This window comes from Hirundo rustica, chromosome 4, assembly GCF_015227805.2.
Source record: "Hirundo rustica isolate bHirRus1 chromosome 4, bHirRus1.pri.v3, whole genome shotgun sequence".
Taxonomy (NCBI): domain Eukaryota; kingdom Metazoa; phylum Chordata; class Aves; order Passeriformes; family Hirundinidae; genus Hirundo; species Hirundo rustica.
Window position 1 is genome coordinate 19,740,729 of NC_053453.1, and position 26,746 is coordinate 19,767,474.

The 26,746-nt window shown below is 38.7% G+C and overlaps 1 protein-coding gene across 4 annotated transcripts in view; it reads left to right on the forward strand.

The window, feature by feature from the left end:
• TRABD (TraB domain containing) overlaps positions 1-26,110 on the forward strand; it is a 33,433-nt gene extending 7,323 nt beyond the window's left edge. Inside the window, exons 1-10 of one of the 4 annotated variants that reach the window (XM_058420412.1) lie at positions 1,268-1,325; positions 4,154-4,216; positions 6,359-6,437; positions 9,090-9,256; positions 10,112-10,252; positions 15,188-15,298; positions 16,675-16,814; positions 17,998-18,170; positions 20,135-20,246; positions 22,855-26,110. In XM_058420412.1, coding sequence (XP_058276395.1) covers positions 4,193-4,216; positions 6,359-6,437; positions 9,090-9,256; positions 10,112-10,252; positions 15,188-15,298; positions 16,675-16,814; positions 17,998-18,170; positions 20,135-20,246; positions 22,855-23,029 — 1,122 coding nt within the window. In that variant the 5' untranslated portion in view covers positions 1,268-1,325; positions 4,154-4,192 and the 3' untranslated portion in view covers positions 23,030-26,110. Of the gene's footprint in view, positions 1-1,267; positions 1,326-4,153; positions 4,217-6,358; positions 6,438-8,761; positions 8,954-9,089; positions 9,257-10,111; positions 10,253-15,187; positions 15,299-16,674; positions 16,815-17,997; positions 18,171-20,134; positions 20,247-22,854 lie in introns of those variants that run through there. The other 3 variants (XM_040063177.2, XM_040063176.2, XM_040063178.2) reach the window with 3 other exon arrangements.
• Positions 26,111-26,746: the final 636 nt, after the last annotated feature.

The window sequence follows — 26,746 nt, forward strand, 5'->3', positions numbered from 1 at the left end:
TCATGCCAAATCTCATGGTAAGTAGAACTTGTGGTTTTGAGATATTGCAGTGTACATATTATGGAACACTGTAAATAATTGTCTGAGCAGATTTTTTTTTTTTGCCTGTGGCTTTTCAACTTGGGATTGAATTTCCTTCTGTTCTCTGGCAAGTTCTGATGACCACCTCTTTTTCACATGCACCTCCTCTAATCTTTAGTGATCTTTTTCTCCTGGAGGAGCAGTGCTGTGTGTTGCACCTGTGAATGACTATGAGACTCTTCCCTGCTTGCCAAAATTGTTTAAAACTCACCTATGGGTGAACAAGCACAGACAAATAAGCCTTGTTACCTTGTGTCATTTCTTTAGGAAACAAAACTTTAAAAAAAACAGCCCAAAACACTGGTTGGAAAATTAAACTCCAAGAAATTTGGAAATGCATGGATGTAAATTTTTCAGATGGCTGCCAGAATTTGGTCTGAATTGGCACCTTTTATTGGACATGGTGTAAGGAAGTGCATACAGATTTGTGTGCTTCAGTTGGTTATCTGTGTATCAGCAAGATCTTCTCTCAGAGGCTTCAAATTATATTTCAAATATCATAGCACACACATAGCTTCTGTGAATACACAGACGTACAGGGATAGTGTCTATCATGTGGATGAGCCTGGAGTCCAAGGTATTTGACTAATTCCCAAAATACGTGGACTTTGCCAGTGCTGCTGAGGAGGATACTGCTAGTACCCAGCCTTGTCTGGAACCTGTTTCTGAGTCTAGAAGCAGGTCTTCTGCATGGAAAGTTTCGCCTCCAGTGTAACTTCAGCAGATCTAAGCACCTAAAAACAAGAGTATAGAATTCCTAGGTTGGAAGGGATCTTCAAGATCATCTAGCTCCAACCTTCCTGCAGTTGACAGAAACACTTGTCACCAGACCAAGCTCCATTCAGACTGGCCTTGAACTCTCACAGGGATAGGGCATCCACAGTCTCTTTGGGCAACCTGTTCCAGTGCCTCACCATCCTCACAGTAAAGAATTTTTTCCTTTTATCTAATCTGAATCTACTCTCTTTCAGTTTGAAGCCATTCCCCCTTGTTCTGTTAGTACAGCTCTTGTAAAATGTGCCTTTCCATGGTTTTTGTGAGCTCCCTTCAGGTACTGGAAAGCTGCAATTAGGTCACCTAAAACCTTCTCTTTTCCAGTCTGTACAACCACAATTATCTCAGCCTTTCCTTTCAGGAGAGATGCTCTAGCCATCTGACCATCTTGGTGGCCTCCTCTGGACTCAGTCCAACAGGTCGGTGTCCTTCCTGTGCTGGGGACCCCAGAGCCGGATGCAGCACTGCAGGTGGGGTGTCACCAGAGCAGAGGGACAGAATCACTTCCCTTGCCCTGCTGGTCACGCTGCTTTTGATGCAGCAGCCCAGGACACGGTTGGCTTTCTGGGCTGCGAGTGCTCATTGCCAGGTTGTGTCCGGCTTCTCATCCATCCTAAAGTTCTCAGCAGGGCTGTTCTCAGTCCCTTCATTCCCAGTCTGTATTGATAATGGGGGGTTGCCCCGACCCAGATCCTTGCACTTACTAAACCTCATGAGATTCTCATGGGCCCACTTGTCCTAGAAGATATTGTGGCTGCGAATTCTCTCATTTGGCCATGGAAGTATTGTTCATGGATTCCCTGCAGAGTCTGGAGATGGAAACAAACAGCCTTTTTTGGTTTTGTTTTTGGAGAAAACATAACCTTTGTTTTCTCCAGAGGTATAGGTCAGTCAAAAACTGGTGCTAGTTAGCATGAGTAAACATCAAAGAAGATCCCTCCCCCCAACCCTCACCAGCGTCAGACATATTAATTAGTTAGTGGTGAGAATGGGATGAGGTTTTTTTAAAATGTCACTTGGTGGGAAGAAACACCATGTAGTGCTTCTGTATAGGAGTCTATTCTTTAAGCAAAACTTTCAATTCATTATTTTGAAGAGCGCTCTGCAGATAAGAGACATGATTTAAAATGCCAGCAGGCCTTAGTCAAGTTTAGAACTTTAGGTTGTATTTAGGGCCAGCTGATGCACTGCCAGAAAAACAATGTGGTATTTTGCACACAAACTGATTGAGAACCAAGCCCAGAGCTGAGCATCAGAGTATTGGTACACTCTGAGTGATGCTGTAGCTGAGCAAGTATTTTCTCAGAGGGCAGTTGGTTTCAGCATCTCCACTTCATGCTGTTCCTCAAGTTTTGAGGCTGCAGTTCTTCCTGCAGCTGTTTGATCATCTGAACTAAAAATACCTTGGTAGACTGTGGGGGAAAAGGTGAGGTTTTGTTGTTTTTTTTTTTAATTGAGCTTGCTTTCCAGTATGGTTTACTGTCTAAGTCAACAAGTAGTCGAACCAGTCTATCAGAGACAGGACAGGATAAAAAGAGGCGCTGAGTTTACTTAAGCCCACAAAACCAACAAACTGTCTGGAGTGAGGTGTCTGGGGGCTGGTGTGTCCCAGTCAGGTTGCAGGTCTCAAGGCAGGGGTTTCTTTCTGCCGTGCGGCTTTAGATCTGTCCACACTACTCATAAATTATGGAAATATTGAAGCAGAAGAGCAGTTCAGCTTCACCTGCCACTTCAGCTTACTCTGACATCCAGGTTTCCTTGACTTGACTCCTTGGAAGGCAGGAAGGTCCTGGTTTTTAAATTATATTGAGCCTTGTAGCAAAACCACTGGAGTGCTTATTTTGAAGTTTGTTTTAATGAACCTCTTGGACTGTGTGCAGTGTGTGTTTTTTTGTTTTAATGGGGTATTTGCCTCACAGCTCAGGTGCTGTGTCTGTAGCTGTTGCCTGCTCAAGCTGCGGGTCTCTGTTGGGTTTCACAGGGATTTTGCTGCAGAGATCATGTAGAAGCCAGGATCTTGGCCATCCCACTTTTTTCTTGCCCAACCTTCAGCTGTGACCTCTGGTTTGCTGGCTGACCAGGAGCAGTGGACAGCAAGAAGGCACAAATTCCTGAAATCCCTCTGCTGCATGGAGGGTGATGTGCCAGTAGACAGAATTACACTCGCTTCATACTGCCCAGGCAAATGCTCTTTTAAAGAAACTTATTTTAAGCAAAGCTAGAAAGCAAAATGGCTTTCTAGACACCAGAATGCAGAGTGCTAATCTGGCTGCAGGAGTCTGTTGTATCTGGGGAATGGAGAGGCTTGCCATCACATTTGTGTGCTGAAGTATACTGTTACCCAGATGCCAGCCAGCTTTTCTCCAGCCTCACCTGACAGGGCACGAGTCAAACTTGTCTGTCCACTCCTCAGAGCAGGACTGCAAATGTATTCTGTGAGTAAGTTGTTCAGGATTGCTTTTTCTTTATTTAATAAAATAAAACACTGTTCACATGCATTATGAAATAGGTCAAATCGAGGTAGCCCAAAATGCTGTAGTAAAGAAGCAGCACTTTGAATGATTCAATATTAGTGAGATGGCACTAAATATAAGCAGAATGAGCACTAGTCATGCATTCAATGTCCTGTGTAATTGCTTCACAGCACCACTCAAGTCCAATCACAGCACTCTGCCAGCTTCAGGGAGAACTTTGGACTTTCAGGATTCCTTCACCCCTATTGTTAAACATAGAAACCATTCACTAAAGGTTTGAAAACCTAGTCTCGTGGGTTTGTCACACAGATACTAGCTGACTGATCTTTTGACTCTGGCATATTTATAAATATATGTGGTCACATGATGCAGATTAAACAATATGTATGACTATAGTTGAATATTAAGATTATGACTGCTCCCATATTCTGTGCAGCCATGAAGCCCTAGAAATATAGATGATTCCTAAAATCTGCCAACACCCACTCTTGATGTACTTCGTATGGACAAGACAGAACTACTGATTAAGCTGAGCAGGATTTTTGCTGTTGCAGTAACTGTGCTTTGGCTTTAGAGTCACCTCATGAACTCTACTGTAACAGGCTAGTTTTACCTACTGCTGGGGAGTTGCTATTTGTTTGTTGTAGTTCTTTTAATGGCAGTAGAGTTGAAGAGGTGACATTTGTTTGCTGCTTTTATTACTTCAACCTTTGTTAGAGACTTGAGACACTTTTTTTTTTTTTTTTCCTGACAGTTCTTGAGCAAATATTCCAGGTTATGCCATTAATTTTTAATTCTCTCCCATTTCTTTTTACTTCTTGCAGTTCTTGTGTGGTTGGTGAAAATAAGCCTACGCTGCAGGAATGCAAGAGGAACAACAGCCTGAGGTAGGGCTTGCAGATGAAGTTTGTATCTCAGTGCAATTGCAGGGAAGGTCAAGACTGAATCAGCCAGGTTCTTCACTTATTCTTGGGCAAGTTCTGTAAAGTCTTAGGGCTGAGAATGCCATTGTGAGACCCCTTTTAAAATGGGGATGGAGAGCTGAATGCTACTATTCTTGATACATTTAAGTTCTTTTCAGGTTCTCTTTCTCTCCAGCTGCAAAAGCTAAAGTGGGTCTTTTCTGTTATTCTACTTGCAACTGAGGAATTGCGTAAAATAGACTAATACGAGATTAAACCTTTAGGAAGAAAAAGGTTTTGTGAGTAAATTACAGAAATTGATTATATAGAAATAATCTCATTGTACATGGCTGAAGTTCCTTGCCAAATTAAACTGAGATGCTTTTTCTGTCCTTTCTGTTCCTTTTCTTCTTCTTTCATATCCATATATCTCAAAACCTTTTTCTGGTATAATAGATGAAGCTCAGGAAATTTTTATCCTATGAAGTATAAGAATGCTGGTTCTTTTTTCCTGTTAATGAAAAAAAAAAAAGAACAACATATTATTAATTTGTTGGCTTTGTGCTGTTCCCATTGCAGTGTTGTGATGTTGTGATGACAAAGCCAGCATAAGTGACAGGATTAATTCCGTATGTTACAGATGGATAATTTTTTCCAAAATATTACTATGACTAGACTTAACGTATGCAAGCAGTAGAGTCAAGCCATATGTTGTGATCAAAAGCTGAGCTGGTGTTAAATTAGATTTGTGAATGTAATTGCAATTTGCAGTGTAATTGCAGTTCGCAGTTGTAAATGAACAGACTTTTGCTTTGTAGTGAAAGGATGATATATTGCTGTATTTTAAACTTTGCACTGTAAAGCTGTTGTACTTTTTGAGCTTACTCTATGAAATGTATCAAAAAATTTTCCTTGTCTTCTGTGAAGTCATGATAAGACATTCAGGATTTATTTTCTCAAAATTCCTGACTGGCATAATAGAATGCAAGAAGAAAATACTCTTGTAGAAAGCTCTTAACAATTGGATGTGCTTTGTACAGCCTTGCTTTAAACCTTACCAGGTTAAGTATAAAGTAAATAAACCAGTAATTTTCGCTAAAAAGCTGACATCCATCAGGAGAGGTTGGCTGTCTGCTTGCTGACTAATTAATACTGTCTTTCCTTTGGAAAGTACTTAAAAGATGACGGATTCTCATCCCATCTCTAACTTTTTGACTTAATATTGTTCAGAAATTCCAAATTCTTCCAGTAATCATCCTGATTAAACTTTGAGTTAAGGTAATTGCCTAAAGGTAGTTTATAATTTAGCCTTCCCTTACTTCTGAGTCTTTTCTGCACTAACTCGGCCTCTCTGGCTTGAATGATATTAGCTGAATGACTGGAATTGTTTGAACTTTAGACACAAGTTTTGAAAATTGCCAGTTAATTAAAAATAAGAAAGGTTTTTGTTAGCCAAAGACCTGTATCATATACTTCGAGGGATAATATCTAAGAGTCAGTCTTTGGGAAGTTTTTCAATTGTCTTCTGTTCCCTTAGAGAGCAAAACTCTGCAGATGCCTTGTATCCTTTTTGACTTTGATTTCTGATATGTATAAAGTCTTCATGCACATGAACTTTCTAAGATTTGATGTGCATTTTGTGTAATTGCCTTATTCCAACAAACACTTGGCCTGACTCTTCTAGAATGAATGTGTTTAGTCTTGTGAATACTGATTAACTTTGTCAGACTCCTGGCAGACTAATGCTGACTGGTAGTTGAGTCAAATGGTATAAAATAATCAGTGCAAATTTTCGTTTTCAACACAGAAAGTGCTGTTGTAGTGTTAGAGATAAATTTGTTCATTTTCTCTGGAATCCCATTTATTTTAAAACTCCATGTCAGGTATAAATATTATCTCCTAAAATAAGCATGTAGTAATTAGTTTTTAATATATTCTTTATCATACTCAGGCAGCTAGGGAAAAAAAAGAGCTGTAAAATCACAGCTGTTTTTGAACTGTGACACTGCTTAAATTATTTACTTGCTTGAATATTATCAGTAGGTTCAAACTGAGTAAACTCACAAAGGGAAAGATTAAAACATTTCATTATAATTCCCAGCCTCCTTTTGAATTTGTTTCATACAGGCTGCTGCAGATCCAATGTCGTCCTCTGATGCACCAGAAGATGGCCCTAAGGAAACGTCAAGTGTATCGCAGAATATCTGTATGTTTCTGGTTTGACTGGGGAGGGTGTATCATACCAGAAGGGTATTAAACTAAATGTCCTTGCCTTTTCCCTACCTAAAATGGACGGGGCTGTTAGCAAAAAAGGGAGATGCTAATGAAATCGTAGCTGATTTACTCTGCTCTTGATTTGTTTCAAGGCCCAGTTGTGTAAATCCAATTTAGAAAGAGCAATGATATATTGACTGTCAGTTTGCTGATCCCATACTTTCAAAAGTAAATATTTTTAGATTGAATAGATACACTGAGCTATTGTTTTAAGCTCAGTTACTGCTTTCTAAGCCAGTGATGCATAAGTGTATGATTTGACAGCCTGGCATCTAGTGATATGATGTTGATCAGTTGTCCCAAGTGGAATGCCTTGCCCATGTTAGCATGATAATGTTTTGGCAAGCCTGCAGGATGTGGCAATAGAAGTATTCCAACCATAACTGTCTTGTGAAGCCCAGGAAGAGTATCTTTTCTTTCCTGTTATCGGTAAGATCAGATAATGACAGACATTTCTTTCTCAAGAGGAAAAAACAAAGGCTTCTTAGGATTTGCTTTATGTATATTGATACAGTGTTGTGATATTGATGTAAACAGTGCTCATTTATAACCATAGGAACATTTAGATTGTGCTTTCTGGCAAATAATAGGCTCTGAACCATCTTAGAGCAAATTAGTGTGTAACAGCAACACTGCTGAATATTTCCTAGGGATCTCAGCTTTCAAGGGAGCAAACAGAGCCGTGACTAAAGCTATGGAACGTGTCTGCAGACCTAAAGAAGCAGATTGATTTTTAAGGTTGCTTTTTTCTCCAGATATAAAAGCTGGTTCAATTAAAAACCATAGCTGCTCCTGAGAATGCTTTCCTTGTGTCCTTAAATTATAACATCTGGTACTGTACCATTATTGCATTTTTTTCTTCACATGAAACATTATTCAGTCCAGTACTGAGTATATTTGTGAGGTGAAATATTGAAAAATAAATAGAAATTACACCCTTTAAGGGTTACCAAATATGTAGAAACCACTTTCAGCTGGGGGAATCTCAACCAGTGGCTCTAGGCTAGGAAAGTATTTGAGACGGGTATCACACACAAACTTCCCCATGTATTATATTCTCCCTTAGGCATCCACTTTTGACCATAGTGGGAGATGGGATATTTACTTAGGTGGGTTTTTGTTGATTTGCTGTGGCTGCTTTTATAACTGTGTGACCGAGTGCTACAAATGCAACAGCCTTACCTCTTCTTCCTCTTTCAGTCATGTTTTTCTTACCTGCTCCTTAGCATCACCGTTTGTTTTGGCAGCAACATTATCATAGCTCAGACAGTACTGATTGCAGCACACCGTGTTCTTGGGTATTGACCACAAAGTAGTAGGTTGCTAAATTGCTAAGAAGGATGTTGAAGGGTTGCTTCTGGTTTTTTTGGGTTTTTTTTTTTTGGTTTGGGCTTTCTCTTTTGTTTGGTTGATTTTCTTTTAATTTGGTGGGAGTTTTGTTTGTTTGTTTTTGGTTTGGGGTTGTTTGTGTTATTTTACACAAAGTCTTAAAAGTATTTGTGGGACAGAACTGGGGCCAGAGCCACACAGTTAAACCAGATTCGTAAAATGAATGTGTAGTAGGAGGCTGTAATTTATCTGCATCTTTGACATCCTGCCTACAAACTGTTCACTAATCTATTTTTTTTCCCCTGGGTTTATGATCCTATTCCAGGCTTCTGGAGACCCCTTGAGACCTCTGCTAACTTGTGCAGCAGCTTGCCAGAGAAAGAGAGTTGGTTGGAAACAAAACTCTGCTTTCCTGCTTGATGCTTTTTTCTCTAAGATGCATTAGAGCTTAAAGTTGACTCATTCAAAGTGACTTTAATTTCTCATTGCTGTAGAGTTAAAGCTTCTCTGTCTCAGTCAATGAGGCTATCTAGCATTTAATGAGCAACTGTGACGGAGCTGATAGATCCTCCTGTTTTCCATACATCAAGCTTGACACAGAGGAGCCAAACTCACATTGTACCATTTTGATCTTAAATAGTTGTTGAATCTAGGGAAGGATGATTGGATTCCTGACCTAAATACCTCTGGAGGTTTAATTTTCCTCTGTGTACTGATCCCTGGTGTGCTAGTCACAGAAAAGGCTAAGGTTGGTGCTGTAGGTATCCTGTATAAGCCAATATGTGCAAGTGACTTTGCCATCATAGTCACACCAGTGTCCATGTGTTGCTATCGTTTATATAGATAAGAATCCCAAAATGAAACACTTCGGGTTTAGAATTTTAAAAATGCTCTTTTTATTTCTTTTTTTTTTTTCCTCTAATTTAGTGTATACCTTTTCTAAGTATTCTTTGCTTCTCTGTCCACCTCACCTGCCACACAGCTTCTCTCTTTCCCTTACTGAACTGCGTGGACAACCTGTCCCAGTGTCCACAGGGTAGGAAACCTGGACTGAGACCCATGCTTGGAGGCAGCTTCTCCAGTGATGGCACTCTCAATGATGTAGCTTCAGAATTGAATGTAAGATTACAGTGGTAAATCAATGGCCTTTTAGCTCTGCTCTGCTGTTTAGTGGCAACATTTTTATTTTCTGTCTTACTTACCTGCACTTTATATCATGTGTGCTTTTCTTCTCTATTTTTCTTTACATTTATAGCTGATGCAGATGCATTTAAAATCCTCCTGGACATGAAGTTAAAAAAGAGGCAGAAAAGGCCTGCTTTACCAAGCACTGTGACTGAGCTTGATGCTGAGGATGGTTCTAAAGTATATGTGGTTGGAACAGCCCACTTCAGTGACAGCAGCAAAAAGGATGTAGTAAAGGTAAATACTCAGTGTGAGCCTTTGAGCAGCATCTTTATAATGTTTCAACTTAGCACTAAGTAGCACAGAGTCCAGTTCTGACTCGCTTTTGTGCTACAACCTTCAGGCTCTTTTTTCTAGTTGGCTGTTGGAGGGCTAACAGCACTATGGGATGAGAGGCAGACATGTTATGAGAGGCATAGTAATAATTTTGATGCATTACATTGCTCAAATATTTTGATTTGCCCTTCAATAAAAAAGGCAGATACAGCGCCAGTGCTTTAAAGTAGAAATCTCACTAGTGAAGTTTACGTTGTCTGGGTAGTATTTGGCTGTAAAACCATGCTGCACAAAACTTGAATTCCATTCTCAAGCTGCAGGTAGATCTGAAGCCCTAGTGCAAGTAAGGGGCTATTTCATACTGCACCTCCTGCAAACTCTGCATTTAAGAGCGGCTTTATTCAGGAGCTAGAGGGGGAGGAATCTTGTAAGAACCAGGGTTGGCAATTCTGGTACAAAGTGTATTCTAATTCATATTGCAAAATGCCACAGAGTACAGTCAGATTAATTTTGTGAATCTGAAAAGTGTGACCTGAAGCGTTTCTTCCCTGCTCCCCTCCCCAGCACGATATGTTCACCGTTATCCTGGCCCAAAGCATCCAGTAACTAAGACATTTTGCTGTCACCTTCCTTGGTATTTTTATATAATGCATAGGTTATTTGGAGAACTCTTATTTACTCTTCTGCTGTTTTTTTTTAATTGAAATGATTGTTGGAATGTGCTTTTAAGGTCCCTTTTCTCTTTAAGGTGTTGATATTGGCTGCATTTCTGTTTATTCATTTCTAAAGCAGTATAAATAAATTCATCTTTTTCAGACAATACAAGAAGTGCAGCCTGATGTAGTTGTGGTGGAACTGTGCCAGTACAGAGTTTCTATGTTAAAGATGGATGAAAAGACATTACTTAAAGAAGCCAAAGAAATAAATCTGGAAAAACTTCAACAAGCTATAAAGCAGGTATGATTGCTACAGTGATAATTAACACTTTATGTTAAGAGCAATTTGTCAAATTGCAGTCAGAACCAGTGTTCCTGCCAGCTGGGAACCTAATGCTGTTGATGTAGGTGAGAGTACTATTACAATGGCAAAGTTAGGTTTGGATATTTTTTCTGTTTTCAGATGGAGCATTGAGGACTTTCTTTTCACAATGGGCAAATTGTTGACCTTGACAGGAATCCTGCATTTAACAGCTGCTCCATTTGCAAAACACAAGTCTAACTTTGTGATTGTAATGCTCTGCTAATACATTACTGCAATCTACATCTGTATCACAACTATTTAAAGAGCACTTAATTTTGTTATTTTCTGTTTAGCAGGATTCCTTCTTCATCCTAGTGTGTTGCTCTTTAATTCCTGCTCTTTTATTCCTACCTATCCACTTGTCTTTTGAGTAGTTTCTAATTGACAATAGGCCTTGAAGGGGGAATTTAAAAAAATTTGGGCTAAAAAGTGTGGGATCCTATTCAAATTATGACTACTCTGGCAGTTTGATGTGGACATGTCTGGATGTGTGTGCAAAAAAAAAGTCCTGTATTTTTTCACTTCCACCTAGCTAGCTTGCATTTATGTAATTTTAAGCTAGGCACAGTGAAGCAACACAAAGTTGACTTAAAATGGCAGGACACTTGGTTTGAATGGCAGTGCGTGGGCAATAGTAAGAAGAGTTCCAGTGTCCAGTTGGATGAAGAAATTCATAGATTGTTATTTCGATTGTGTGGTAACTGCATATTGGAATTGCTTTATTGATGTAATTGGGGAATTCCCAGGACTACTCCCCCATAGGAATATAATCTGCATGCATGCAGAAGCACTTGCAGTGGCGTGCAGCTACGCAGTGTGTGCTCACACACAGGCTCTCAGAGCAGCAGCTCTGACCTGCAGAGTTAGGTAATAATTTGTCTTTCCTGTTTCCTTTATTTATGCCCTATCAAAGGAAAAGACACTGCAAAACACTTGCATTTTGCATGAATTGCTGCTTCTGTTTTCTTAGGTGGATTATTCTGATGCATGTAGCCAAAATGCATGTTCACAACTGGAGCAGCATAGCTGGGGGCTTCTGACCTTGTGAACAGGCACAGAAACTTTTTTTTTTTCATTACATCAAAGCTAAGTGCAATAGTTTGCGTTGTGTTAAGAGGAAAAGGACAATGAAAACAAAATAGCAGACTTTTTTTTTTTCTCTCTGTGATATAAATTCATGTTGGCAGCTTTGCAGTTACCACTTCCTACCAGGGCTTGAAGTGATCTTGTGTGCAGACAGTAGAAAACACAGACTCTACTGGTTCCAAAGCCAGAGAATACTGCAAGGATCCTTCCTATTCTTGCAGCTCAGTATTAGTCTCCTTTACTTTATTTGCAGGAATAATACAAATAATATTTGAACATTGGGCCTTCTAAAGAATGTATTTCTCTATCTGTGGTCTCAACCAAAAAATCCCCCAGCCTTTCCCCTTCAAACCACTAACAGCATGAATTATATAGGGAAAACCAGGAAGAGCAGCCCAACTGTCTCATGCCAAATTATGTCAGTTTGCCAATGGAGCAGTTGGTAAGTTGCTTAGTTGTGCCTTAATTGCCACCTCTCATTGAAATGAGACAGGCCCAAAAGCTACACTAAAAGTCAAAGTTGCTTTCAACTTTCATGCTTGAGTTTGGAAATGAGGAAAGAAAGCCCAAATGGTGTCTTTTTATAATCACTTACCTAAATATTAAACACTAAAATCAGACTTAATTGCTCTTAATTGAAGCTGGAAACTGAGCAGAATGTTAACATGAAACATACATATTTGACCCATTGGTCACTGGCATCCACAGCTTATCATGTAAGTGCTGCAGGTTAAAATCAGACTTCCTTTAGTTCCTCCTTGAATTTCAAAACCCTTACAGTTGTTTGCAGAGAAAAACCTGTTTGCTTTCCATTAAGCAAAGCAGCATGATGTAGACTGGTATCTGGCTCAAATGTGGATGACTTGGAGATGTGCAGTAACAGTTGGCTTAAATCAAACTGGTAAGACAGGTTTTCTCTTATCTTCTCCCTGGTTCTGCTCTCCCTCCTGTGTCCATACCATGGCCCTGTGATAGTTTGAGTAGGGCTTGGTTTTTTGCTGCATTGCTCCTGGTGGCTGTAAGATTGCTACTCTTGGTACGGAGGGGCAGTTGAGAAACCTTGCTCTGGGGACAGAAGAGAGAGTGAGCTAGTGAGCCATAGCTTAACCTCTTTTTGTCTGAAGCTACCTGTGGAGGAATATATTGTAATGTTGGTTCTGGCTAGTGAAAACAGCTCACCTTTTGCACTGTGTAATACAACCCTCCATATTTAGGTAACCCACAGGGATAGTCCTCTTAAATAAAATGGATATAACATGAATTGGTTTGTGACAGGTACATCCGTATGGACAGGAGCATGCTGCTATTCACTTGCTACCTTCACTTGTGTTTTAAAGTCCAACCTTCAGTGGTCTTGCAGGAGTAAGAAAGCCATTTCCAGGCTCCAGGTGTCAAGGCTGTGCTGCCTCCCTTAATGGGAATTAGGGTTTTTAAAAGAATTGCGAATGAAAGTACACATGGCTTGTTTCTGCACTTGTGCTAGATCTGTGAGTTGTTATGCAGCCAGAGTAGCTCCAAGGCCCCCTGCATAGGCTGTGTTTCCATCCATTGTATAAGCATTCTTTGCCTGGGTATTGCTCTCTTCCTGCCCTTTTCACTGTCTCTATGCTAGTTGTGTGTCCAATAGTGCATCTTCCCTCAGTCATCCTTTCCTAAGCTTCACGAGTATTTAGTATTTTTAACATCTTCTCATATGTTTGGTATTTCTTTGCACATTTTCTAATGGAAGAATCTTGTTTTCAAGGCAGGAGTCTGCTAAAGATTCTACAGCAGTGCTTTCATGTTTTGCTATTGTTCCTTTCCCGGTAATCCCTCTTATTCTTCTTGCTTTCTGACTGCTATTGAGCACTGAGCTGGTAAAATTGGTGGTTTGCTTTCTCTTTCCTGTGTGCTAATAGCTTTGCATCTCTCTGCCTGTGCAGTTAAAGTTCTTTACACTCGTGCATTGCTATGTTTATTTATGGCTGTTGCATCTAACCTACGAAGTTATTGCCATCCACTCAGGATTTAATGTTCTTTTGTGATCGGCTTTCCTTTATACAACACTGAATAATCTAGTATAGATAATAACCTCCTTTACTGTTTTGGTCTCATCATGTTTTGTACATTTTTGTCTTTATCCCCAGACAGTATCTAGCTGGCCAGTTGTTGCTGGTTGCTGTTACATACAGATGCTTGTCACCCTTTATCTCCTTCCTGCTAAACAAATATGGCAGACACTAAGTGTCATGCAGGTTAAGAGTACAGACAACTCGGAAATACTTCAAAGATGCATCCTTCTGTTAGCCAACAGAATGAATCTTCCTGTCACAGTGTAAAAATACAACTTCAGGTGCATCAATCCTAAAGGAGAGATCAGCCAGCAACTAACCTCAGGCTGCAGTATCCTAGTTTTTTGGGGGGGATGTTTTGTGAGTATCTTTTCTGAACTTCTGGAAGCCTTTGTTGCCCATGCTCTTTAACTAGATCTCAGGGATGCTGTGAAAACTCTTTTCCTCCTGTTTCTTCCTTGGCTCTCCCCAGAAGCCCAGCACTTGACATTCTTCCATGTTTGCTAGTTTGTAGTATGATAAAGCAGGTAATCAATTGGCTTTGAAAATAACCCCTCTCTTTTGCCCGTTCTAGTCCTCAGTGACTCTTGATTCCATTTAACAGCACAAACCCACCCACAGCCTTTGGAGAGGTCACACAAGCGTTGGGTCTGGCTCAGTGACCCACAGGGTGGGTCATTTGAGCAAGGAATGGAGACCAGGACCTTTCTCTGGTAACTTCCAGCAGTTAATATTAACTCAGGTTATCCTATGTAGTCTCATCTTCAGTCGTATGAAGCTGATGATATAGCAGGAAATCGGCTTTTGTTGAGGGAAGGGGCAGTGCCCCTTTTGGCAGAATTAAAGACTGATGCCAAATTGGAGGAGATATGTAACCAAGGTGCAGGTGATACTTTGGGACCGGTAATGTTGATTCATTGAGTCCTAATCATCAGAGTTACTTGTTGAGGACAGCCAGAGCTGCATAGAAGGGACGGATTTGAGATGTTATTTTCATTCTTTTTTTAAAAGGTCAAGAAAGGAGAATTTTGCTTAAGTATACATAGAAGAATTCTTTCCTTTTTCAAGAGAAGAACTTTGATTTTAAGTCTAGTTGAAAAAAAGGCAATAGAGAGCCTTCAGTTTTCTTGTGGGGCTGACTCATACTCAGGACTGTGAGGTCTCTTTTAAGATCTTGTGTGCCGAAATCATACACTGCAATTTCTTGTGCAATGTTAGATTCTCTGTGTTTCTGCATCTAACCAGTCCTCAACCTGGTGTTTTTCACGATTGTAGTCATGTCTGGGATTAGATCACTGGCTATTCACTTCAGTATTTCTAGGATGCGGCATTCACTGTACATTTAATGGATTATGCTGCTATGGTCCCTTTATTTTTTTGTATCCAGATAGGTCAAGAAAAATGAAATGCACAGTATGAACTGTTTAACCATTAAGTTATTCAGACACTTTCTTCAAGCAGACAGAGTAAATAGACTGAAATAAGTCTGGCTGTCCTTTTTTTCCTTAACCTGCTGTACATTTTTGTTGAAAGATGGAATACTTTGGCCGCACAGTGAGGTAAACTGATGAAAGCTGAAATGTGGGCAGTATTGTTCAGTGAATTGGCTCCAAAATATAGCTTTGGTGCTGTTTCTTCATTAAAATAATTAATGGGTTTTTTCACTTCTGTGAACAGTGCATTCTTTAGCCTGTTGACTTAATTTCTTTACACGTTTTTCTTCCTCTTCTGCCAGAATGGAGTCATGTCTGGATTGATGCAAATGCTGCTTCTGAAGGTTTCTGCTCACATCACAGAACAGCTGGGAATGGCCCCAGGAGGAGAATTCAGGGAGGCTTTCAAAGAGGTGCGAACTCGAAATGGCTTTTCTGAGGTCAGATTACTGGCCTTTTGCTTCCAGAGCTGAACCTAATAAAACCATTTTGCTATTGCCTAGAAAAGAGCACTCTGGCCGTATCTCTGCTGAAGCTAGTGAAGTAGTAAAAATCCTTTTTGACTTCAAACTGTATGTTAAGGTACAAAGATTTGTAAACATAAGCAGTAGGAAAGCAATTCCAAAAATGCTTCAAATGATAAGGCTTTTTCCTGATGATATTTCTGAAGACATTTGTTTTCAGTAATAAGTTAGTTTCTTTTAAATAATTGTTTTTGAATTCTGAATATTGATCTTGGTCCCACTGTTGGTGATGTCAGGATTTCAGGCTGTGAAAACCAGCTCTAAAGCATTAATGAGATCCATTCATCTACAGAGATTGGGGAAGTGAAATATCTGATGGGTCTGTTAGTCCTGTATGGTCCTTTAATGTCACCTTTTGTACTACTGCCAGCAGTGACACCTGGAACTAAATAGTACTCTTTTTTATTATTATTATTCTGGGAATACTGGGACTCGTATTTTCTGTGTATGTATCCATCTTGCACAATGTATCTTGCTATTTTTATGTAAATTATGTACTAGTAAGGAAATATGAGAGAACATTGCTGATAAACAGTCAGGAATAATTTGGTTGTATTTATCCTTAATAAAAAGAAAATTTCTTCAAGATTTTATTTTCTTGAGAATTCTAGGCCAGAAAGAAACATTTTAAGTGTTTCTCATTTTAAGTGGAAAAAAAAATAACTCTCCTATTCTAAAGCGATTGCTGGAAATTTTTAAACAACTATGCATAGGAAAGAATTTTCTAGAAATTCTGTACTGTGCTAAAATTTGTCAGTGTGAGCTACAGCCAAGTCTCACATTATCACATGGTATTTGGCATCAGTTATTGTCTCATAAGCTCTTTCTTTAATATATTTTACCATGACCAACTGTAAGGTTGATGATCCTGACAATTCCTAGGTGAAAGCAAAATGATGACAGTTGGTTCACCTCAGACTTTATTCAGACCCAGATAGATATTGAGCCCCATTGTCACCTTATGTAGTTAAAATCAGAGGCTTTCTGCTTCAGTACAAGTAACCTCAAGGGTGTGGCAATTTATTATTTTTTGCTGTAATACCTACTGCATTGTGGAGTGGAGTTATTCCTTTATGAAGTAACGTAGTAGAATTTTGTAAATTTTATTTACTGCGAAGCCAAAATATTTTTTTATGTTGGAGTATGACACTACTTGCTCTCTTTTAAGATACCGTATAACACAGTAAATCCTTAACACTCATTAATAAGAATGAGCTGTGCTGCAGTATGAAATGTTGACTAGTTATTTGTATCTTCTCTTTCAGGCCAGTAAAGTACCTTTCTGTAAGTTCCACCTCGGTGACCGACCCATCCCTGTTACATTTAAGAGAGCAATTGCTGCACTTTCCTTCTGGCAAAAAGTCAAGCTTGCTTGGGGCCTTTGCTTCTTATCTGACCCCATCAGGTATGAATAAGCACCCCATATGTTATGTTTGGGGTGAATTATTCAGTTCTTCAGTTTGACTTTAGTATGAGGGTACCCAGCCTGATGCAATGAAATTTGAAGTTAGTGAGAAGGATGAAAATACAAGCTATTGTGCAATAATATGTATTTTTGAAGTGAAAGGTGTCTTTCTGATCTTTTGTCAGGTCTTCCTTTAATTGTCCTTCAATGCATTACTTCCAGCTGAAGTATAAGATTAGGTGCTGAAGAATTCCTAATATACTTAAAAAATAAAATCTTTTCTACCACTGTGTGTGGATATTGTAAATAAGAGGGAGTAAAGGCCTCAGTACAATAATTTGTATGTTCTTAAGAGTTCCACATCCAGACATCAACATGAGATTCCATGGAAAATTGAGTAATAATTCAACATCAAAATTGTCAGTCTGTTGATGTTTCTAGGTCTGTTGAAAAGCTGGCATTCCCCTTTAGCTTGTCCTACTGATGTTTGTAGTGTTCTCTCAACTTGGAAACTAAAGGAAGCCTGCTTGACATCATTCTTTAGTAGACAGGGGTGCCAGCAGAGGAGTTTACAGCACCTATAAAAATAATAAAAGCTCATTACATTTACTCCTGCAATTCTTATTTTGCATTTCCTGCCCATTTGCTATTCTTCTGTTCTGGAAATTGGTTTATTACTTCGACTTCCCTGTGATTGACACTAGGAACATGCAGATCTTTTTCCATGCCCTCAGACTTTGCATTACAGTGTGCCTTTTTTGTTCCTTAAGTAGACTCTCTGTGTGATCAGTGATCAGATCTGCTTCCTCAGAAGAGCTGTGTGCAAGCTCTTCTAAGCTTATTAATACACACTGAAAGTGAGGCACCATGGTAACTCCTGCCTTTGAAGCCCTAGTGGTTTGGCTGAGTTGAATTGTCAGCTTTTAAAGTGGGAAGGGAGAAAATCCAGTTGAACTGGCTAAAGGCAAGTGACCTCTTTTCTTTCCCTTTCCTTCACTGTAGAGGCATTGTTAGGTATCAAGTTTTACAGGTTTATGGAGATCATTTTCCTTCGGAAGAGGAAAACTGGGGAGGAGAACTGTAGACTATGTTTAGGTGTAACGCTCAATTGTTTTTATTCATTAGTTTGTGTGTTGACCTTTAAAAGCATAACAGATACTGAGAAAACTTAACTTTCTTTCAGTAAAGATGATGTGGAGAAATGCAAACAGAAGGATTTACTGGAACAAATGATGGCAGAAATGATTGGAGAATTCCCTGATCTTCATCGAACGATTGTCTCCGAACGAGATATTTACTTGACCTACATGCTGAAGCAAGCAGCAAAGCAGATAGAACTACCTCGAGCTTCAGAAAGTAATTATTTTTAAGCAGAGATTATATCCAGCAAGGTGTTCTTTGTGTACTGGTCCAAAGTACAGATCTCAGGAAATCTGGGATGTTCTGTTCATGAATGCCACATGTCACTTAAGAGACAATGCTTAAAAAATTAAAAAAGGGTATTACTCTTCTGTTGAAACCACACAGAGCAGTAGGCTCTAAATTATGTTTCCCTTCTCATTGTGCTATTTTAAACTGGAGAGTACTACTTAGCTAGACAACTATTTCAAAAGACAGGGATCTGGTATGACAGACAGCACAGTATGGGACAGTCGTCTGTCTTGCTTGCCTCGTCATCTCTCCAAATTCGTTGTTGTCACTGGCTGCTGAGGAACTCATTTCTTGATGAGTTAATTCTCTAATTTCAGTGCTCTTCATAGGTTTTTTTATAATTATAAATTGGGATGCTAGGAACTTTGATGATCTGGGAGTAATAATTATATGTGACTCTGCTGTTTCATCAAGGTATAGGCATATAGAAAAATAGTATTTGTCTAATCTTTGGAAGTGTTCTGCTGGCATATGTGATCTGCATGCCCTTCCTATAGATAAACGTACTGCAATATGTTACCTCTTACTTAATACCTTAGGATAGTCCTTGTCATCACTATAGTACAGAACTTCTGTTGTAGTTGCAGTTCTAATTTAGAGCAAACCTAGAATAGACTGAGAAAAAGAAAATTTAGAAAAAACAATTTGGTAAATATGTATAATAGTTCTAGTGCTTTCAATACAGTTTTGTTCCATTTTGAGGTGAGCTGCTTTTCACGTTTTTTCTTTTTTCAGGAAAAGTCAACGATGGGTATTTAAAGCAAAACAGTGGAACTTGTATTTTATATCTATGTATTATGTAGAATTTTCCCCATAGGAAAGCAGCCTGATCATTATTCCTTTGAATGTTTTTTGAGAGTTATTTTTATTGTGGCATGGTACTATATTTTTCATTGGGGAAAATCCAGAAACCACATTTTGGGTGTTGTGAAATTTGGATGCTAGATGGGAGGCGAGGGTGAGAGCTGGCACGTGCTGCATTGGTCTGATGTAGCTGTCTAAGTGCTGGATGTCACTGGCCTGAGTTTGCTGTTGCTGAGGCCAGGTCTCTAACAGTGAACTTCACAGGGACCGGCGTGGTTTCAAGCATTGTTCTCCAGTTGTGAGCCAAAATCTTGTTACACCTTTATCGCTGTTGGACATGAAAGAAAGACAAAAGACTCCAAATGTTTCAGAAGGCAAAGAGTATAGAAAAACTTTATTGTCTAATTCTTACCACCTTTTATAAGGTGTTCCGATACAGACTTAACATGATTGGTGAATAGGAACGACACCTCTCTAATCCCATTGGAGAAACTAGAGAAACAGCAAAACACCACCTGGAGAAAGATTGTTTTGGGAAAAGATAGTTGTTTTGCCAAGGTTGTTTTGAGAAGAAGCTTTCCTGAGAATGTCTCCCTTGGGAAAAAGTTAGCACTGCTAGCAGGCTAAAATCTCTTCAGACTTAGAAATATCAGGCCCACACACCTTGTGTGCCAGGTGCCACTGTCCAAAGTGGCAGAGAAAGTTCTCTGTTCAGGAGATGGCAAAGACCAGGGGTGTTCCTTATAAGCAGCAGAAGCATGACCTACACAGAGAAGGAAAGAAGTTAATTTAACTTGCATCTGCTGAGCCTGTCACCTTGAGGCTGGAGTATGAGCACTGGCCAGGACTATTTATTAAATAAATGATTCCTGAAAATACAGAAACCATGCTGACTTTCAGACTTTCAATGAAAGAGGCAGTAGGTGCGATGAGTATGTAACAACAGTGTTTCAGTATCTGGTAATAAAAGCCCCTATATTTTGGAAAAAATCAATTTTGTAGTCTCACACATTACCTATTTATTTATAGCTTGAAATTAGTTCTTTTACAGATACGTTCCTTTCTTTCCATCTCTCTTTTCTCAGATGAACCTAGAAAATATATCCCAGCTGTTGTAGTTGGTGTTGTTGGCATGGGCCACGTACCTGGAATTGAAAAGAACTGGAATTCCGACTTAAAGATCCAGGAAATAATGAGGTAACAGTCGTCCTTTCCTACATGTTGATGTAACAGCTTCTCTTGCTAACAGCCAGCAGTTTCTTTATAGTTTTTTTGGTTGGTTGTCACAGCTTGAAGAAGCATCTCTAGTTCATCCCTGCACTGTCAGCTCACTGACTTGCTGTGTAGTGCTTGCAGATTGTGCTTACAACAAAGAAAAAGAAAATATGAAAGAAAAAATAAATAGTTGAATATGGAGGGAAGTAGAGATGAGAATATGCCCTTGTCTAGAAAGAAAATTAATTGGTCCTCATTTAAGTCTTCTAAAATGAGAATTCAAATGCGGGCTGTAGAATATGGTGAAAAGAGAACAAGGTTTTCAGTCTAACTTAGGTAAATGTAAAACATTGGATTTAAAGCTTTTGTTTTGTCAGGATACTGCTGGATCTGGCAAGCTTAGTGTCAGAGTTGCTGTACCCTATTTTTAAGTGTATATCTAAGTAATTTCTTGTTTTAGTGTGTATGCCTGACTGATTATGGGCTGGTTTAAGCCAGATATCTGGTGAACTCTTGCTTCAAAGTACCCGTTAAAGTAGATGTATGTGCTTTGTAAAAGACAGAATTGAAGAACCAAAGTGCTCAGACTATGTGTATCCTATAAAGCCACAAAGGTTAGGACTTAAGAAATACAGGAGAGATAATAATACAACCTAGTAGTGTTGGTCTGTGGTGCTTTAGCATTAGAGTCTTTCAAATACTCACACTTTTCTTATCACATCTGTTTCTTGTGTTTATGTAACCACCTCATGCATCTCTTCAGAGGCTATGAAAACCTGAAAAGACTGACATCCACATAAATGGTATATTTAGTCATCTAAAATATGATTTACAGACTTTTGTTGTCTGGATCAAGAATGCAAAGTACAGAAGCTCTGCCTAGCCATTTATAACTATCTTTCAAGGCTGAGCCTCATCTGGAGTCACAAACTAGCTGTCCATATTCCTCTGCACCCTCACAAATAACCTGTGCAATGAGGTTGTCCAAATCCATGTAGTTGTGTCGTGGCTGTTTGTTGCATCATTGACAACACAGAACTGAATAGCCCAAAGACCAAATGCATGTCTTCAAGCCTGCATCTTAGAAGGTCTTTCTCATCAAAGTTTAGGCTCTAACTTGATTGTCTTTACCATGCCAGCGCCATAACTGGGCGGAAGAGTTACTAGTATCTTTCACAAGACATTAATACTTCATTAACTTCATTTTCTGAAATAGCACCAAGCAAATGGCATTCATAAAAGTGCTGCATTTGCAACTTATTTTTCTTTAATCTTTTTTGCCCCTCATGCCATTGCACTGCAGTTGCAGAGCAGAGCTAGGGATTTCTTTTGTGTGTTTAGTGTTCATCATCTCTCTAAGATGGCAAGTTTTTAAGACTTTCACAGATATTTAGTTATATTTTAGAAGTTGGAACGTGAACTTGAAAATTTTCTGGAATAAAACATACATATATTTCTAATTTTTTCTAATTTTTAAGTTCATGCATTGAACCTGACTCCAAGCAGGCCTTACTATCTGCCACAGAATATTTTGAGTTGGAAGGGCTATACGAAGATCATTGAGTCCAACTCCTAAGTGAATGGCCCATACAGGAATTGAACCCATGACCTGGGCATTATTAGCACTCTGCTCTGACCAGCTGTTACTGAGTTTTTCTAAATCGTGGTGAGGTATTAGAATTGAGAAAGAGTAGATGGAGAAGGATATAAGAACATAAAGAGACACCTTTACACCATTCTTGGTTCGATACATATGCTATTTTTAAACTCTCCTGTATATTGCAATAATGTGCAAAGCCTTACCAGTGATAACTTTTCCCTAGTTTGAGCACATATATCTAAACTCAGTCTGGTTGTATCCTAATCTCAACACATCTAACCTGCTTTGAGAGGACTCAGTGATTTTGCACTGTTGTAACAGATCACTTCTGAATACCTTAGAAACTTTTTCTGGAGATGAATAAATGATACCCTGAGGTTCCTTTGCAACAATATATGAAAACCTCTGAGTTGTTTGTGACAGGATTATGAGTTGCTGTAGGTGCAGCTGAGCTGCTGTAGAGCCTGTCAGTGAGGGTGCAGGGCTGCGTGTGCATGTGGCTGTGCGCTCAAAGTCAGCTTTATTGGGAAGGTAATATTAACAGTGAGACTGCTTGAAGGTTAGATCTGGCGTGCCTGCTGTCCTCTGCCCTCCTGGTTCAGGTAGCCAATGCAGAGACTTCCAAGTGGCCCTGTGAAAATCTCGATATTCTCTTTTAGTATTCTTCAAGAAGTCTGGATATTGACTAAGTTATTTTGGCAGGGTGATGGACGAGTAAAGGTTCCTAGCCGTTAAGAGTGGCAATGTAAATACATAAGTAGAAAAGGCTTTGTTAGTGTTTATTAATTTTTATTGTTGTTTAATTGTGTGTAGCCCTTGAACATGAAAGAATACATTGTTCATTCATGATGCATCTGTTACCTGAAAATGTCCTACACTATGGAGAGGAAGGGGAAAAAAGATTTTTTTTTTTTTTTTTTTTTAAATTGGAAAATGCCTACTGTTTCCAGCTATGCAACTATTTTCATTGCTTTCTATCTTTTGTTTCAGTGTGCCTCCTCCATCAGCTTCAAGTAAGATTTTCAAATTTGTTTTAAAAGCAACAGTTCTTGGACTGCTGGGATATGGCTGCTACCGAATAGGTCACAGGACAGTTCAGTTTTTTCTCTCAATGCCAGCAACACAGACCTATCTTCAGAGGCTGACAGAGGTGCCTCAGCAGTGAACATGGAGTAGAGGCTCTCTGTGAAGAAGGTGGCTGAAGAAAGGGTGACGGAGGCAACGCATGAACTGGACTGAAGGATGAGGATTCTAGTCAGAGCTGATTGATGCTGAGCAACACTCAAACACTATATGATAAAAGATTTGATACTAAAGTTACACCAGCTGTGATCTAATTAATAGTTTTGATTCTTGATAGGTGTGTTGCATGAAACCAGATGATTCCAGATTGAGGTACAAGAAATGTGTATGCAAATATATATATATATATATATTATATATGCATACTCTATACATGTATACAATATATATGCATTATATAATATATATATATATAACTGATGATTTAGTACAGGCAGCTTAAAGGGTGTGTGTTCATGGCTCCGTTTTCAGAGGAAAGAGCAACACAAAGTAACCTAATTGGCTGCATCTCCTCTGAAGTTCAGGGACACTTGAGTGATTCTTTGATTTTTTTCCCTTAGGTATAATAATACCAAGTGTTTGTTTCTGGTGCCAGACACTTTTACACATCATTTGAACGGACATCTTCTCAATGTGTGTTTTATACCTAAAACATTTAGGGTTTTTTTAAACTTAAGAGCTTTCCAGAAATTTCAGAATTGTACGGGCTGTCATACGTACATGGCTCAAATTTTTTACAAGCCTTACTTAAGAACAGGAATGTTGCCTTTAGATTGCATCCCTTGTTACCACCACCAGTTGAATTGTCTTTCGCCTGTATAGAGAAGGTATAGCCACCCCATTGAAATGCAATGTGGTTTGTGTCAGATGTTTACAGGACGCTCTGTTCCTTTAGATTAGCGTATTTAAACTGTATTATTTAGCCAAATCCTGCTGGTTTCAGTATTGTAAATTTAAGAAACTAGAACTACTGTACAATTTACTTTTGTTTCTCAAACCTTTCATATTTGGCAAAAAAAGCCTGGAATTAACCTGCCCCTTGGTTTTGCTACATGAAAGTATTTTATTTATCAATGTAATTTCTCGGTGGATGAATATTTTAATCTATTTAATAGGAAAGCAGTTTTTCAACCAACTGTAGCATTTTACTTGGTTGACCTGCTATTTATACACAGAATTATGGGTACTACAGACTGCTGTTACTTTCTTTTTTAATTATCTGGAACACTCATCCATCATCAATCTTCTTCTTTTTCTTTTCTTCTTTTTTTTTTTTTTTTTTTAATCCTAGGTTCATATTTCGTTGGAATTTTTTGGTACCTTTACTTTTTACAGGATTGTCAGTGATTGTAAAATGCCCTTGGCAATCAGCTAGTCCTAGTTCAACAACACAGATAACATTTTTGTATCAAAGTTAACCTGATGTATTTGAGCTTTGTCCCATTTGCTCCTCAGGCTCATATACAGTTGCTTATTGTTTAAAGTGAGTTTTTTATCTGTATTAATTTCTTTTGGAAATGAAAGATGGGAACCAGTATGTGAGGCAGGAAGAGGAAAAGGTGATGTTGTGTTTTGTGTTTTTTTGTGTTTGTTCAGCTGGTTCCATAAAATCCAGAAACCTCTTTTAATAAGGTATATTTCCAAAGGCTTGTGTTGGAAATGGTTCCATACAGTCTTTTGTTTGCTGGAAGTATGTACATCTATCTTCTGTACAGTGTAGTCTTTTCTGAGCTTTTAAAATTAAGGGTCTGATGCTCCTCTCTATGATGGCATTGACTTTGCTGGGAGCTGGTCTGTCCATGCAACCTGATGCTTTTCTGCCTTGCTCTTTGAAAATTTTATGAGTTCCAGTGCAGCAAATTGTTCAAGTGCATGTTTATCTTTAACCTTAGTGAATCTAACCTGATTCTGCAGAGCTCTTACGATGATCCTAGGTGCTTTTCTGGGTCTGGGCCTTACAAGTGTCCAGGGAATAAACTTTAGCAAATGAGAATGGCAGCAATTCATGCTTCTAGGACACAAAGTGTAAATGATAATACAGAAAACAGTGGGGCAGGTCTTTTTATTTTCTATTTATTAGTGCTTAAGAAACCACCAGCCATCTCTAGCAAGAGGAAAAGCGGCATTTGTAAACAATTTATAGAAGAGTAGAGTGACTGCCTGAATTTTGATTCCTGTTTTGTAAAAACATTCAATGTATTGTTTACAATTAAGCAGTCCTATTTTAATAATTCTATTACATTTTATGTACATTTGTAAAAGATGAAAGCAAAAGCTTAAGCTCACTCTTCTCCTGGCTTTACTGACATACCAAAATGTTGTTCTGTTGGTTATTTTCTTGAGAATATTTAACTGGTAGAATTAAATATATTGATATTTCGCTTTAAATTATCTACAGATTTTTAAAGTATCTGCAGGTATTTTAAAAGCTCTGTAGATCTTTGATATCTGTGCTCAGGTAATTTTACACAAAGGAAAACAAATCTAAGGTGAATTTTAGATAGGAGCCTTAATCTTGGGTGGGAATAATGCTAAATGATTGTCATGGAGCGTTCTTGCAGTCTTGATGTTTTATGCTTTTTAGCCAAAATTGATTACCATCTAAGGTGTCCATCTGTTATTCAGTTATTCTCTCCAGTCAGTACCTTAAGTCTATTGTTTCAGTATTTTTTGTTTGTTTGTTTGTTTGTTTTTATAAAGCATATCAGCAGATTCTTCAGGGAACCTCTTTGTGGATGGAGAATTGGCAATTTATCTTCCCACTGTTGCAAATTGGCCGATCATATGCATGCACTGTCTATTCAGTGGCACTGGATGAATTTGCAGAACTAACAATTCTATGAATCCATACACAAATTCTTGATGTTGTATATTCAATGTGTTGTACTGTTTATATAACATAATCTGTGTTTTAGGTTCATTCTTTTCTGTTCTAGTCAGTCCTTTCAGTGTTAGCAGCATCCTGTAAAATTTAAGTATGTGTTGAATTGTCCCAGCCCCGCCTCAACCTTATGAAGCCATATTGTATTTTTTTGGTGACATGTACATCTGTCTTATGCATTTGTACATGTGATGTAAATTTGAAGTATTTTTAACAATGTGTGCCTTTAAAGTGATTTAAAGTAAACAGCAGTATGTTCTATTATACAAAAAATAAAATATTTTAACCACCATTTCTGTTGAAGGTATTTATTTTCCTAATAAGCCAGTATTTTTATTGAGAGCAAACACTGGTTAGCAAGATCTAGTACAGGATAATTCCACGAACACATTTTCCTGGAGAACGTTCGCTGACCAAATTACCTCCTGCTCAGGGCATCTAAGTGTAATGCTGAAACAGGGGAGCCGCATGTTAAAAGGACGAGTTTCCCAGTCCTACTGAACACACAGGGAGATTGTTCAATGTGAGAATTTAAATTCAGAGTCTAGAGTTAGGCATGGTGAGTTGATTTTGTTGTTGCTTTTCTTTTCCTGTCTCCAGTGCTCAGTCTTGCAAGGAGCTGACAGTTGTAGTCCCAGTCCAGCAAAGTACTCCAACATTGGCTTTCACATCAGGCACAGTCCATTTGTGCTTAAAGTGCTCTCCTCCATTGGGAAATAAAGGTCCTTTAAGTGCAAAAGATGTTGAATGAGTGGCAAAGAGCTTTATCTTTCAAACTGACACAGGTAAATCAATATGACCATTACTTAAAAAAAAACATTCATACAAAGACCCTGTATTCACATATATGGTAAGCTGTATTCCATACAGATAATGTACCATCTGTTTGTACCCTTTGTCAATCAGCGGTCCATCTTT